At 43.3% G+C, this 16,373-nt stretch overlaps 1 protein-coding gene across 4 annotated transcripts in view; it reads right to left on the reverse strand.

Moving 5' to 3' along the window:
* D2hgdh (D-2-hydroxyglutarate dehydrogenase) overlaps positions 1-16,373 on the reverse strand; it is a 37,768-nt gene that overhangs the window by 11,795 nt on the left and 9,600 nt on the right. For all 4 annotated transcript variants that reach the window (XM_045148188.1, XM_045148190.1, XM_045148189.1 and 1 more), the window contains 5 exons: positions 15,575-15,714; positions 14,782-14,975; positions 12,725-12,893; positions 9,724-9,867; positions 8,020-8,162 (listed from right to left, as the gene is read on the reverse strand). In XM_045148188.1, the coding sequence (XP_045004123.1) occupies positions 8,020-8,162; positions 9,724-9,867; positions 12,725-12,893; positions 14,782-14,975; positions 15,575-15,714 (790 nt within the window). The remainder of the gene's footprint in view (positions 1-8,019; positions 8,163-9,723; positions 9,868-12,724; positions 12,894-14,781; positions 14,976-15,574; positions 15,715-16,373) is intronic.

Here is a 16,373-nt window from a genome sequence, read left to right on the forward strand (position 1 = left end):
TGTGAAGCCTAAGTACCCCGGTTCAAGGTCGCAAGTAAATAACTTAATGCTTCACCTTAAAGCCTTGGAAAAAAGAAGAACAAGGCAAACCAAAAATTAGTAGATGGGAAGAAATAATAAAGAAAATATTATGGCAGAAACTAATGAAATAGAAACCAAAAAAAAAAAAAAATCCAAAGAATCAATGAAACAAAGAGTTGATTCTTTGAAAGGATAAACAAGATTGATAAGCCTTTAGCAAATCTGACCAAAAGAGATGAAAAAGGCACTATCACAACAGATACCAGAGAAATTTAAAAGTCATAGGGGCTTACTAGAAGAACATATATTCCACTTAGTTTGAAAATCTGAAAGAAATGGGATGATTCCTTGATTTATATGACCTACCAAAATTAAATCAAGATGAGATTAACCACTTAAATAGACCTATAACAAGTATGGAGATCCAAGCAGTTATCAAAACTCTCCCAGCTATTGACTAAATTTGTAGAGCAAATTTAAAAGAGCTTTTTTGTGTAGTCAGGTCCTACACAAGGTGTGTAGTAAACACACTCATAAAGTGGATTCCTAGCAATGTTTTAGTATTTATCAAGTAACTGACCATTTCCTGTAGGAAGAGGAAAAGCTATCTGAAAGTTGTATGCAACTCTGCTTCCAAGGTTTGGGCTGGAGTTGGAGGGGTTCAGAACCTGGAAGAATTGTCTGCATTCTTCTGACAGAATCTGGGGTCAGGATCACATTCACATCATGTCCTTGTGCTCCATACACAGTGCTATTCATTGTTAGTTGATGTTAACAAAATTCCTAGCAAGAGAACCTTGAGATACATATGCTAGATTTGTGTTACTGTGGCTCACTTCTCATTTTAATCATACTTCAAAGGATTTTTGTTTTGCTCTGTTTTGTTTTCTAGACTAAACATATAGTTAGAATAAATTAGAAAAAGCAATCTAATGGTTAATTTTCCAATTTGTATTTTATTTTCTGAAATACTTTTTTCATAGATATTTCTTTAAAAAGATTTAAATCATTGCACTTTGGTCAGAAAAAAATAATAAATATATCTTATAAATGTTGAATTCCTTTCCTGGCTACTTTGTTCAATAAAGTCTGAATGTCCAAACAAACAAACAAACAAAAATCTCCCAACTAAATAAAGTCCAAGCACAGATATATTCACCAATGAATTTTACCAGACCTCCATGGAAGAACTAACACCAATACTTCTGAAACTTTTCCATAAAATAGAAAAAGAAGGAATCCTACCAAATTCCTTCTATGAAGCCAGCATCACCTGGATACCAAGACCAGGCAAAGACAAAACAAAAAAAAGAAAATTACAGACCAATCTCCATCATGAACATAGATGCAAAAATTCTCAACAAAATATTGGCAAACAGAATACAAGAATATATCAGAAAGATTATTCACCCTGACCAAGTAGGCTTTATCCCAGAGATCCAGGGATGGTTCAACATATGTGAATCAACAAATGTAATACATTATATAAATGGACTGAAGGACAAAAGTCACATGACCATCTCATTAGATGCATAAAAAGCATCTGACAAAAATCTAACATCCCTTCATGATAAAAGTCCTACAGAGACTGGGAATAAGAGGAACATATCTCAGCATAATAAAGGCTATTTATGACAAGCCTACAGCCAACATAATACTAAATGGAGAAAAACTTGAAGCTTTGCTACTAAAATCAGGAACAAGACAAGGGTGCCCACTGTCCCCACTTTTATTTAATATAGTACTAGAAGTCTTAGCCATAGCAATAGAGCAAGAGACACACATAAAAGGGATACAAGTTGGAAAGGAAGGGATCAAGTTATCATTATTTGCAGATGACATGATTCTACACATAAAGGACCCTAAAGACTCTACCAGAAAACTGTTAGAGGTGATAAACACCTATAGCCATGTAGCAGGATACAAAATAAACACAGAAATCAGTAGCCTTCCTATATGCTAACAACAAACAACTTGAGGATAAAATCAGAGAATCACTCCCATTCACAATTGCATCAAAAAAATAAAGTGCCATGAAATAAACCTAATCAAGGAAGTGAAGGATCTCTACAATGAAAATTTTAAAACACTCAAGCAAGAAATTGCAGAAGACACTAGGAAACGGAAAGACATCCCTTGTTCTTGGATTGGAAGAATCAATATTGTGAAAATGGCAATCTTATCAAAAGCAACCTACACATTTAATGCAATCCCCATTAAAATTCCAGTGGTATTCTTCACAAAAGTAGAAAAAAACAATCCTAAGATTTGTTTGAAAGCACACAAAAACTGGAATAGCCAAAACAATTTTTTAAATATTTTATTTTATTTATTAATTTGAGAGAGAGAGATAGAAATAGGCAGGTAGAGAGAAAGAGAGAGAGCAAGAAAGAGAAAGAGAATGGGTGTGCCAGGGCCCCGTGCCACTGCAAACAAACTTCAGATGCATGCACCCCCTTGTGCATCTGGCTTGCTTGGGTCCTGAGGAATCAAACCAAGGTCCTTTTTGACTTTGCTGGCAAGCACCTTAACCACTAAGCCATCTCTCCAGCCCCAGCCAAAACAATTTTGAGCAACAAAAATAAGGCTGGTGGTATCACCATATCCAATTTCAAGCTATAACACAAAGCCATAGTAACAAAAACAGCATGGCACTGGAACAAAGACAGACAGGTAGATCAATGGGACAGAATAGAGGATCTAGATGTTAATTCAGGCAGCTACAACCATCTGATTTTTGACAAAAATATGCATTGGAGAAAAGACAGCCTCTTCAACATGTGATGCTTGGAAAACTGGCTATCTATATGTAGAAGGATGAAAATAGATCCTTATCTCTGTGCACAAGAACTAAGTCCAAATGGATCAAAGACTTTAATATCAGATCTGAAACTCTGAAACTGCTAGAGGAAAAAGTAGGGGAAACCCTTCAACATACTGGTCTTGGCGAAGACTTTCTGAATATAACCCAATTGCTCAGGCAATAAAACCACAAATTAACTGCTGGGACCTAATGAAATTGCAAGCCTTTTGTGCAGCAAAAGACACTGTGAATAGAGCAAAGAGGCAACCTACAGAATGGGAGAAAATCTTTGCCAGCTATACATCTGATAGAGGATTAATATCTATGATATCTAAAGAACTCAAAAAATTAAACAATAAGAAATCAAACAACCCAATTAAGAAATGGGCTATGGATCTAAATAGAGAGTTCTCAAAAGAAGAAACACAGATGACATATAAACATCTAAAAAAAAAATGTTCAACATCCCTAGTCATCAGGGAAATGCAGATTAAAACTATGTTGAGATTCCATCTTACTCCTGTCAGACTGGCTACCATCATGAAAACAAATGAACACAACTGCTGGTGAGGATGTTGAAAAAGAGGAGCCCTTCTACACTGTTGGTGGGAATGTAATCTGGTTCAGCCATTATGGAAATCAGTGTGGAGGTTCCTGAGACAGCTAAAAATAGATCTACCATATGACCTAGCTATAGCACTCCTAGGCATATATCCTAAGGACTCATCTCACTACTTTAGAGACACTTGCTCAACCATGTTTACTGCTGCTCTATTCACAATAGCTAGGAAATGGAACCAGCCTAGATGTCTCTCAACTGATCAGTGGTAATGAAGATGTGGCACATTTATGCAATGGAGTTCTACTTAGTGGTAAAGAAAAATGAAGTTATGAAATTTGGAAAATTGATGGATCTGGAAAGGATTATACTAAGTGAGGTAACCCAGGCCCTAAAAACCAAACATCGCATGCTATCTCTCATATGTGGATCCTAGCTACAAATAACTGGACTTCTGTGTGAGTAGGAAGAAAACTTAGTAGCATAGGCCAGTAAGCTAGAAAGGAGATATAAAGGAAATAGAAAGGGAGAAAGGGAGGACCTAATAGGATGGTATTGTATATATTTATGTAGAAGAGTAGATTAATGGGGGTGAAAAGGCCTAAGTGAGGTCAGGGGAAGAGATTGAGTAAGGAAAGGTAGAGGGAGGGCTAATAAAAACTTAAGAAGATATAAATAAATCATATGGAATCTGACTTTTTTGGACAATGGAACACTCATGAGCCATAGATTTTTGCTAGAAAATTTTCAGTGCCAGGGATGGGATACCTTCAAGTGAGTTGTTAGCCAGGGAGGTCCCTGATGGCCCCCAAATATTACAGGCCATTGCCAAGGCCCTTGGTTTCCCATCAGGAATATGTAGTAAAACCCTATTGCTGAAGACTCCACATACTTGGGCTGTAAGGTCACTGAGAAACCCTACTGGAGCTGAGCTGAAAACCTCCTCCATGTAGACAAGCTGACAGAAAGCTGGAAAAAGCCATTTTGCATGCAGTTCAATGTGAGAAAGAGAAATCACCAGTGAAGATACTCAACAGTGGACACTGCAAACCTTGTATTTGGCCAGCCAGACCAAATGATGCAATACTGGCACATCTGTTATGGGGGAAACCAACTGCCCTCTAATTTGAGTAGAGGCCCACTCCATGTGAGGGAATATATCCCTGATACTGAAAACCTACAACAGGGGTAGTCATGAGCCATAGCAGTGTAATGTCTGCTGCTGTCTGGCTAAAAGTATATATACTATGCCCACCAAACTGCCAGTAAGCACTTCTCTTAACATCCATACCCATGTATTAATGCTACTCTTACTTTTGGCTAGAGGACCTCTTTTCAGATGGCAGCGACATTGGGATGACTCAGGAGGCATCATGGTGCTGAGAAGAAGTGACAGAGGAGTGCTCAGCACTGAAAATCTCCATCACACCTTCCATGGCTCAAGGTCCATTGTGGAAGAGGTGATGCAAAGAATGTAAGAGCCAAAGGAAGGGTAGGATTCCTTATAATGTGCTCCTCCAGACACAAAATGGCCTGGATGTCCATGACCTCACAGTGCCTGACACTACTTACACAATACCATCATAATAGGAAGAAAAGATCATGACATCAAAATAAAAGAGAGACTGGCTGAGAGGGGGTAGGGTTATGACGGAGAGTGGAATTTCAAAGGGGAAAGTGGGGGGAGGGAGGGAATTACCATGGGATAGTTTTATAATTATGGAAGTTGTCAATAAAAAGCATTTTTTTTAAATGGGCTATGGGGCTGGAGAGATGGCTTAGCAGTTAAGACACTTGCCTGCAAAACCAAAGGACCTCGGTTCAATTCCCAGTACCCACATAAGTGAGATTTACAAGGTGGCACATGGACCTGATTTCATTTGCAGTGGCTGGAAGCCCTGGCACACCCATTTTCTGTCTTTCTCTCTCTCTCTCCCTCCCTTCCCCCTTCTTCCCTCTCTCACATAAATACATAAAAATAAAATATTTTTTTAAAGTTCTCTTAAAGAGACTGATTGAGATGGGGAGGGGATATGATGGAGAATGGAATAGCAAAGGGAAAAGTGGGGGGGGTAGGGAGGGTATTACCATGGGATACTTTTTATAATCATGGAAAATGTTAATAAACTTTGAGAAAAAAAAAAGTTCTCTTAAAAATGTGCTATGGAACTAAATAGAGAGTTATAAAAAGAAGAAATACAGATACATATAAACATCTAAAAAAGTGTTCTGCATCCTTAGCCATCAGGGAAATGCAAATTAAAACTACTTTGAGATTCCATTTCACTCCTGTGAGAATGGCTATCATCAAGAAAACAAATGATGGGGCTGAAGAGATGCTTAGTGGTTAAGTGCTTGTCTGTGAAGCCTAAGGACCCTGGCTCAAGGCTCAATTCCCCAGGACCCACATTAGCCAGATGCACAAGGGGGCGCATGCGTCTGGAGTTCATTTGCAGTGGCTGGAGGCCCTGGCGTGCCCATTGTCTCTCTCTATCTCCCTCTGCTCTCTCTGTCTGTTGCTCTCAAATAAATAAATTAAAAATTAAAAAAAGAAAAGAAGAGCTTTATTTTTATTTTTTTAATAAATTTAATTTTTTGGTTTATTTTATTTTATTTATTTGAGAGCGACAGACAGAGAGAAAAAGAGGCAGATAGACAGACAGAGAATGGGCACGCCAGGGTCTCCAGCCGCTAAAAACGAACTCCAGACACGTGCGCCCCCTTGTGCATCTGGCTAACGTGGCTCCTAGGGAATCAAGCCTCGAAATGGGGTCCTTAGGCTTCATAGGCAAGCGCTTAACTGCTAAGCCATTTCTCCAGCCCGAAGAAGAGCCTTATTTAAAAAATAAAAATAAAAAGAAAAGAAAAGAAAAGAAATGATGATAAATGTTGCTGAGGATGTGGAAAAAGGGCAACCCTTCTGCACTATTGGTGGGAATGTAGTCTGGTACAGCCATTGTGGAAATCAGTGTGGAGGTTCTTGAGACAACTAAAAATAGATTTACCATATGATCTGGCTATAGCATTCCTAGGCATATATCCTAATAAAGGGGTTCAGCAGGAGTTACAGGGATGTAGGAGAGGGTAACAGTAGATCCATATGCTCAAAATATGATATTTATGTATGAGTTTATCCAAGAACAAATAAAAAGTGGAATTTTAAAAACTGAAAGTAGGAAGGATAACCAGGCATGGTGGTGCATACCTTTGATCCCAGCACTCAGGAGGCAGAGGTAGGAAGATTGCCATGAGTTCAAAGCAACTCTGAGACTACATAGTGAGTTTCAGGTCAACCTGGGCTAGAGTGAAACCCTATCTCAAACCCCACTCCCAAAAAAGTAGGAAGGAATGTCACACATCCTAACCCTACAGAACCCATCCCTAGGCTAGTATCTTTTTCCTTTTCTTTTCTTTTAATTTTTAAAAATATTTTGATTCATTTGCAAGCAGAGAGAAACAGAGAGACAGAGAGAATGGGTGTGCCAGGGCTTCCAGCTACTACAAACGAACTCCGGATACATGCACCACTTTGTGCATCTGGCTTCATGTGGGTACTGAGGAATGGAACTCAGGTTGTTAGATTTTGCAGGCAAGCGCCTTAACCACTGAACCATTTCTCCAGCCCTAATTATTAATTTTATTTTTTAATATTTTTTTTATTTGACAGAGAAAGAGGGAGAGAGAGAGAGAGAGAGAGAATGGGCATGCCGGGGCCTCCAGCCACTGTGCAGCTGGCTAATATGGGTCCTGGGGAATTGAACCTGGGTACTTTGGCTTTACAGGCAAATGCCTTAACTGCTAAGCCCTCCCTCCAGCCCTAATTTTATTTTTGAGAGAGAGAGAATGGGTGTGCTAGGATCTTCAGTCTGCTGCAAATGAACTCCAGATACATACACCCCCTTGTGCACATGGGCAACATTGCACACTTGTGTCACTGTGCATCTGGCTACATGGGACCTGGAGATTAGGCTTCTCAGGCAAGTGCCCTAACTGCTAAGCCATCTCTCTAGCCCTAGGCTGGTATATTAACACTCCACACCCTCTGCTTTCCCTTTTCCATGGAGGACCAGCCCTAAGCACTATGCAGCTTCCCTGTCCCCCTTCTGGCCACTCATGACTGCATCTAGCAGGACCAAAGTGGGACAAGAGGAAGATGTCAACTCTCACTACCCAGGCCTCCATGCAAATGACCAGCTTGTTTGCCTCCTCTTTCTTAGCTCCCCTATGAGGACAAATCTCTTCCTGAAACAGAGTCAATCCCTTTTCTTGGAACATTCTCTTCCACAGGACTCACTGGTCCTCTGGGCTCACCTTCCACAGCACTTGCAGTTCTTCCTTGCCTCTTGACACACTAGATATTCCCTACAGCTACCTACAGCTGATGTATAAGTAGCAGACTGGCTATGTAGCTCTATTCACTCTGCAGCCTGAGCAAAATGGAAGGTAAGGGTATAGTTTTACAATACTGATGAAAATGCTCAAGATACCAAGAATATATTTTCCATTCCAAAGACGTTTTCTATCCATTCCACAAAACTTTGTCACATCTTGACCACACACCCTGCCACTGCTGGACATATTAGACCCTAGATAAGTGGATAGGGAAAAAGGAAAAATTAAAACAACATAGGAGCACCTGAATTTTCTTCTGGTCAGTAGCCATGGTACCATCAGTCACCAGGCCAGAGCCCAGCACCTGCTCAAGGAAGCTTCCCAGCTTCTCAGCATCGTGTTCTGCACTGGAGCCCGAGGTCTCAATCAGGACGTAGAATGGACTCTCTGCAAGGGGGCAGGAGATGCAGAGTAAGCATAGGTTTTACCTGCTGTGTCAAGTCATAACTGCTCTATGTCACATGATAGAGGTGGTTTGCAAAATGATGCTGAGGCCAGGCTGAATTCAGATAGCTAAAACGTAAGTCTTTTATACTAAAACAGATCACAGGTGACTACCCCTCCGTGAAGTTCCATCTTCCATCCCACTCAACATCTTTCTTTTTTTAAAATTTTTTTGTTTATTTTAATTTATTTGAAAGCAACAGACAGACAGAGAAAATGGGTGTGCCAAGGCCTCCAGCCACTGCAAATGAACTCCAGATTCATGTGCCCCCTTGTGCATCTGGCTAACATGGGTCCTGGGGAATTGAGCCTCGAACTGGCTTAACCACTAAGCCATCTCTCCAGCCCTCACTGTCTTTCTTATAGCTTTGTCTCATTGGGAACCTTCCAGTAACCTGATGTGGGAAAAGACAAGTACAGCAGAGCAACCACAGGCTCTCAGTACTGGCTCATCCACTCTCATCAAACCCCAGCACTCTAAAGAAAGGCTATTTGTGGGCAAAAGGCCAATGATATTTTCAGATATGACTACAGCATGCAAAAATGCTGTCCATCACAAAAATATATTTAAGCTTTTTTTTGTTTTTGTTTTTGTTTTTCAGGGCAGGGTCTCACTCTAGCCCAGGTCAACCTGGAATTCACTATTGAGTCTCAGGGTGGCCTCGAACTCACAGTGATCCTCCTACCTCTGCCTCCCAAGAGCTGGGACTAAAGGTGTGTGTCATCATGCCTGACCCTATTTAAGCTTTTAAAAGTTTAAATGTGGGGTTGGAGAGACAACTCAACAGTTAAAGGTATTTGCATGAAAAGCCTGCTGCCCTAGGTTCAATTCCTCAGTGCCCATGTAAAACCAGACACACAAAGTGGTATATGCATTTGGAGTTTGTCTGCAGTGGCAAGAGACCCAGATTCTTTCTCTCCCAAATCAATATAATAAAAAATATTTTAAAAGTTCAAATGTGCATTACTTATTTAGAAAACTTTTAACTTTGGATTTTTTATTTTCAGAGAAAGAGGTACAGAAAGAGAGAGAGAATGGGCATGCCAGGGCCCCTAGTCACATAATCTCCAGACACATGCACCACCTTGTACATCTGGCTTACTTGGGCACTGCAGAATCAAACCTCTGCAGACAAGTGCCTTAACCACTAAGGTATCTCTCAGCCCCAACTCTGATTTTTTAGAAGTCTATTGTGAATTTTGTTTCATATATATTGAAATCATAAATGAGAATTTACTGAGTGGCACTGTCCCATCCCTTACTAGTACATTAAGTCTTCTTCTGGGAAAATTGTACTAGTTCATCCTACTAAAGATAGAATACAAGCATTAAGGACATCTTTCCTAAACATGAAACCCAATGAGCACAGAGTGCTCCATTCAGAGACCTTCCATCTTCCCAGAAGTCCTTCACTTGTCCAGAACCACCCGCCATGACCACTGAGCAATCTTCTGAGCCACAGAAGGTATAAGTGGTATTCCCAGCCATGTGTGGAGTCAGTACCTTGAACTGGGCTGGCCAGGTGGAGGTGCTGCCTCACCAGCTGCATGCACTCAGCATCCATGAACTCAAATGCAGACAGGACCTCACTCAGCATTGCCTTGCAGGTGGTGAAGGTCTGCAGAACCTCAGCAAAGCCTGGGCAGCCTGCGATGGGACACAATGCATCAGGTACCACACAATGAAAGGACAGCAGGACCCATAGCCTCACACACACAGCTTGTCCACATCCTCATTTGCATCAGTGACATCAATCCAACTCACATGTTCAGCAAGCTGGGTGGCTATGAAGACCAGAAGCTTGGTGCTTCAGGGAATATCTCAAAGGGTGGCCTACAAGTATACCTCAAGGTCAGCCTAGTCCTACAGATCTGAACATTAAATGTGCCTAAGAACTTTCCACAGGGCACTTGGGATAGGAGAAGGAATCAGAGGGACACTTCTTGAGAAAGTCTGTAAACATAAGACCAAGTCAAGAGCCTTTGGAAATGGTCTGTATTTCTCTCACCCATCCGCATTCAGGTCTTAGATGCCCTCAAAAACTCATCCAACACTCATTTATAAACACCTGAGGTCCGCAGTGTTCCAGGGATAAGCAGCTACCAACATAATCCCAGGAGAACCAGTCAAGTATAGAGGCAGAAATGAACCAAGGGGATATGTCATCATATGGATACCCCAAAGACTGTAGAGCAGGAGGTGATGTGTCTAGGCTTCAGAGGAAAGACCCAGGACCACTTAACAAAAGCAATGAAAATCTCACCTGAGAAAAGTGCCCTCACTTTTGGTCTCTAGGAACAATTATCCAGAGACAAGCACTGCACTACCCAAGGTGACTAAGAACCCATGGACAAGGTTCCATGAGCCATGAGTTTCCACACTATAGGAAGTGACCTTGGATTGCATTTACAGCTAACAAGAACCTGGTATAATATCTGATGCAGAGACACAGAAGTTAAGGAAGTAGCCCATAAAATAAGAGACTTTTTAAAGGGACTCAAAAGCAATAGAGATGGCTCAGTAAATAAAAGCACTTGCCACAGGCTTGAGGGCCTGAGTTTGATTCTTCATGGCCCACGTTAAACAACTGAGCATGGCCACACATGTCTATAATTCCAGTCTCTGAATAGCAGAGACCATATAACTGCTAGGCCTTGCTCACAAATGCCATGGCTCCAAGTTTAAAGAGAGACTACTTCTCAAGGAAATACTGGAATGAGTGATAAGAGGAAAGGCACCAAATATTCTCTTCTAGCTTCCATGTGCTCATACATCCATATACCACACACACACACACACATGCACACACACCACAAGCTACACATACTACACATGCAAAAGGGAGGGGAAACTCAAGACACACTACAAGAACATATAACTGGGAAGGGACTAATAGAGCTAGAGCCTTCCCTTAAGGTCCTCAGGCAAGGCAATGACACAAATGAGTGGGATTTGATGAACTAAGTATACCTGTCATCATCTCTGAAGTAGCCAAATGAGAAAAGGTTCATCAAAAGAAGGGAAAGGCTGGGCGTGGTGGCACACACCTTTAATCCCAGCACTCAGGAGGCAGAGGTAGGAGATTCACCGTGAGTATGAGGCTACCCTGAGAATACTTTGTGAAACATAGTGAAATCCAGGTCAGCCTGAGCTGGAGTGAGACCCAATCTCAAAAAGAAGAAGAAAGAAGAAAGAAGGAGTAGGAGAAGGAGAAGAAGGAGGAGGAGGAGGGCTGGAGAGATTGCTTAGTGGTTAAGCACTTGCCTGTGAAGCCTAAGGATCCCAGTTCGAGGCTCAATTCCCCAGGACCCACGTTATCCAGATGCACAAGGGGGCACACACATCTGGAGTTCATTTGTAGTGGCTAGAGGGCCTGGCATGCCCATTCTCTCTCTATCTCTCTCTCACACACATTGTCTCTCTCTCGCACACACTCTCTGTTGCTCTCAAATAAATAAATAAATAAACAAAAATAAAATAAAATAAAAAAGGAAAGGAGGAGCTGTGGAGGTAGCTCAGCAGCTAAAGGCACTTACTTGCAAAGACTATTGGTCTGGTTCAATTCTCTAGCACCCATATAAAGTCAGATGCAAAGTAGTACATGGGTCTGGTATTCATTTGCAGTAGCAAGAAATCATAGCACAACTATACACACACATGCACACACACAAATAAATAAGTTATTTTAAAAGAAGAATGGAGGGCTAGAGAAATTGCTTAGTGGTTAAGGCACTTGCCTGTGAAGCCTAAGGACCCAGGTTTCATTCTCTAGGTCCCACGTAAGCCAGATGCACATGGTGGCAAGGCATCTGTAGTTCATTTACAGTGGCTAGAGGCCCTGATGCACCCATTCTCTCTCTCTCTCTCTCCCTCCTCCCCCCCTCTCTCTTTCTCTCTCTCTCTCCCTCCCTCCCATCCCTCTCTCTGTCTCTAATAAATAAATAAATAAAAATCTTAAAAAAAGAAGAATAGAGAGGAGAACACAGATCACAGGAGAAGGAAGGTCATGACATGAAGAGAGGTTGGTTTCATGTCAGTCATGAAGGGGTGTGAATAACAAAAGGGACTCATGTGTAGAGATGCTATGAGCTGGAGATCAGGAAAGATTAATTGCTCCATGGTGATTACCAGGCTGGGGTCCGGAACCTACACTGTGGCATCTCTTCCCTCCCAATCTCACACTACAGACTTCTTAAATCCAAGTTGGGGATAAGCAGTAGAGAGGAATAGCACTCCAGCTTTGTTATGTAGTGAAGTGTGTTATGACTAAAGACAATAAAAATCACTTATAGTTCCTGACTATATGTTGTGGACACCAGCAGGGCAGGCCCTAGATCCCTGGACAGGACTCACAGGTTAAGAACAACAGTCTCCTCCCACCCTGCCCTCACACCAACAGCCCAACCAAGGGAACCAGCTTGAGCAACCAAGTTCAGAGCAACTAACCAATCCCCATCCCACCGCCCCAACCCCAAGGAAGCTCAGATGTGAGTGGAGGGCCTACCAAGGAAAGCCACATTCACAGCCTTGGGCCGGGGTGGACACAAGATGGACACAGCGGTGATGACCCCCAGGGTGCCTTCTGACCCGATGAATAGTTGTTTCAAGTCATAACCCGTGTTGTCCTTCCTCAGGGAGGTCAGGCAGTTCAAGATGGTGCCATCAGCAAGTACCTGGCAGGAGAAGAGAGACAAGCCTTCCCTCATAGGCTACCCTCTCTCTCACACAGGAAGCTGATCCAACTCCAAGGCATTCTGAAAATGCAGTCAACCAAAAGCCCCGCCCAACTCCACCCCATTTGATTCAGAATGAAATAAGCCCAGGAATGGATGGATTCTAAAGGAATATTCTCCTTGCCCCCCACTGAAGCAAGATTGTTCCCACCAGCAGGGAACACTGGGCTGAGAAACACAGCTTTGGAGAGCAGGAACACCCCAGGAGGAGCAGGGAACAGAACTGGGAAAGCAGGGAACAAGGTATACAGAGGCATATTTAGGAAGGAACAAAGAACACAGCTGGAGTGGGGAAGCACAGCTGTGGGAAGTTGGGAAAACACCTGGAGGAGCAGAAAACAACTGGAGAGAGCAGGGCACACAGCTGAGGAGAACACATTTGGGAGCAATAAATAGAACTGGGGGAGCAGGGAACACAAGGGTACACTTGAGAAGGAGCAGGGAATGCAGCTGGGGAGATAAGTTGGGGGGAGCAATGAACAGAACTAGGGAAGCAAGGGGCAGCTGGAGGAGTAAGGAACACGGGGTACACCTGGGAAGGGGCAGCTAACACACCTGAGGGGAGCAAAGAGAAAAGAGAAGACAACTCTTCCCTGGGGTTCCTCCCTCCCAATCAAGGTGTCTTGGTCACAAGGCATCATGGTTCCTGCATTGCAAGCCCACCTGAAGACTTGCTGGCTGGCACTTTGAATCAGAGCCTTGCTAAAGAGCTGGGGACTATGAGGAAGCAACGTATAATAAATTGGCAGCCAAGCCAGGGATGGTGGCGCATGCCTTTAATCCCAACACTTGGGAGGCAGAAGTAGGAGGATCGCCAAGAGTTCAAGGCCACCCTGAGACTACATAGTGAATTCCAGGTCAGCCTGGGTTAGAGTGAGACCCTACCATTTAAAAAAAAAAAAATGGCAGCCAGCCAAAAAACAAAGCAATTGAACTTTGTGATTTAGATGAAACATGGCTTTATATCTGCTCTAGTCATCTGGGTTAACAAACCAGAAAGTCACCTTTTAGAAACCATGAAATGCGATATTCAGGATTGGCAAGTATGACAGTTAATCTCCACTTCCAATGTGACTGGATTTAGAATCACAATGGATACACGCTTTTGCTGTGTCTACAAGGGTATTTCCAAAAAGGTTTAACAGGAAAGACCCACCGTAAATGTGGGTGACACATCCCAAGGTCTCAGTCCCAGAATGAAGAAAAAGGAGAAAGTGAGCTGGTCACCAAAATTCATCTCTACTTCCTGACTGTCTTGACTGTGACCAGCTACCTCACATTTCCTGCCACTTTGACTTTCTTACCATAATGGACTGTACCCTCAGACTGTAACCAGCCCCCCCAAACAAAACCTTCTTTTCTTGTTTTTTTTTTTGTTTGTTTGTTTTGGTTTTGATCAGGTATTTTGTCACAGCAATAAGGAGAATAACTAATATAGCAAGGTTTTGGGGAAATGGACTCCAGAATTCCTACAAGTACATATGACTCCATACCAAGTTGAGCTTGGCTAAACTTCATGCACTGGCTCCTGGAAACCTGGTTCACATGGAGTATGTCTGCATCAAAAGGTTCATCAAGAGGCAGTGGGCATACCATCAGCATCACATGGAAGCCACAGCGGGGCCTCTATGAGCACAGTGGTGTGTGTACCAGTGCATCCCTGAGGACTGTGCAGCTAGCACCATGTGGTCTCTAATCCAGGATAGGTCCCTGCCCACCAAGATAGCCCTATGCTCCTGCATCACCACCAGGGACCAAGACAATAGCCTCAAACTGAAGCCAGGACACCACTAGGCCAGGATCTGCACAGCATTGGTGCCCAGCTCACCACTTCCAGGCCAAGGACAGTCCCTCGTAGTGAGCCATATCGCAGAAACCTCAGACCACCAGCGTTGGTCGCCACATTGCCCCCAATGTGGCAGCTGCCCTTTGCTCCCAAGTCCAGGGGCATGATGAAGTCATGTTCCTGCACGTAGTGGCTCAACTCCTCCAGCACACAGCCTGCTTGGCAGACTAGAATCCCTGCAGAGAACAAGCAAACTGCCAGGCTCCTGGTTTTTCTAGGGGCACAAGAACTCTCACTGCTGGGGACACCACCCTAAGTGATCTGTAGGTGAGACCCTCACAGAAGGAACACCCACCTCAGACCCAGGGCTGAAGAAGTGCCACCTCCCAGCCTCCCCTAGAACATTTAAATATACCTGGTCCTTCATGATTACAATATAAAAGAAGAAAAATTGGGAAGGCAAAAATGGTAGGGAAAAGCTACTGGTGTTTGGCAGGAAATAGGAATGCTTCTGAACACCTAGCTGTAGATAGCTGTCCCCAAAACAGAGCAATTTAGCCCAACCACCACACTAAGTAAAGAAGGGCTGTCCCAAACACCAAGGCCATGTGCTGCTGCACACTGTGCATCACAGGTACCAGAAACCCCTTTACATGACACTTTCACACATCCAGGAAGAGCTGCCATGACTGGCAGGTCAGAGTGCCAAGGGACTGGCACAACATGTATACACAATGTGAGCCACTCAGTAATCCACGGGCTGATGAGGAAGGATAATTCCACCTGGCACTGGAAAGGACAGAAAACCCTGAGTACACAGGCGGCATGGGCTTACCAGACACATTGTGGAAGCTGATGACCTGGTTCATGAGGGCAGTGGACAGAATGACTTCATCAAAGACAGGGACGCTCCCTCCTACCATGCCTGTGTTCCCTCCCTGTGGGTTCACAGCCAGGTTCCTCTCATGGCAGTGCCTGAGACAAATACAGGAGGGCCATCAAGCCTGTATCCCCACACCCACACCACTGTCCCCAAGGGACACGCTGCTGAGCCGATCGATACCTGTCCTCTGAACCTGATCCTCTTTCTAGGCCTTCCTGTCACAGTCTTGACAAAGGATCTTCCCTTCCACTCTGTGAGAGATTCTGGGGAGGCAGAGTTCACCCCAAAGCTGGGCAGACATGGGGGCAAAGGCTGACAGCTGTCCCCAGAGCACAGATAAGGTAGTATATGTAGTCTGATTTTATCTAATGGCCTCAGAGGCCTCACCTCTAATGACAAAGTCCTAAGTGCTTAGAAAGTTCCCACAATGCTTTGGAGATCAGCACAACATTCTTGCCCTCCCCCACTCTAGTCCCACTGCTGCACGCTGAGTTCTAAATTCCTGACCCACCAGCCCTCAGGTTACACCTAAGATCACTGTGGAAGCCTCCTCCAGCCAGACAACAAAATATAGGGATCTGGAAAAAGGAATAATCCTGTCCATGAACATCCAGTCAGCCTGAAAGGCAGCACACTGCAGCAGTGATTTTACAGTGTGGGTGGGACTATGTCAAACATGTCCCACAAATGCCTGAATGGAATGCTCTAAACCAGGAGTGTTCAATTTGCAGCACTCCAGGATAGCATGAAT

This window comes from Jaculus jaculus, chromosome 4 (genome assembly GCF_020740685.1).
Source record: "Jaculus jaculus isolate mJacJac1 chromosome 4, mJacJac1.mat.Y.cur, whole genome shotgun sequence".
In the NCBI taxonomy this organism is placed as follows: Eukaryota; Metazoa; Chordata; class Mammalia; order Rodentia; family Dipodidae; genus Jaculus; species Jaculus jaculus.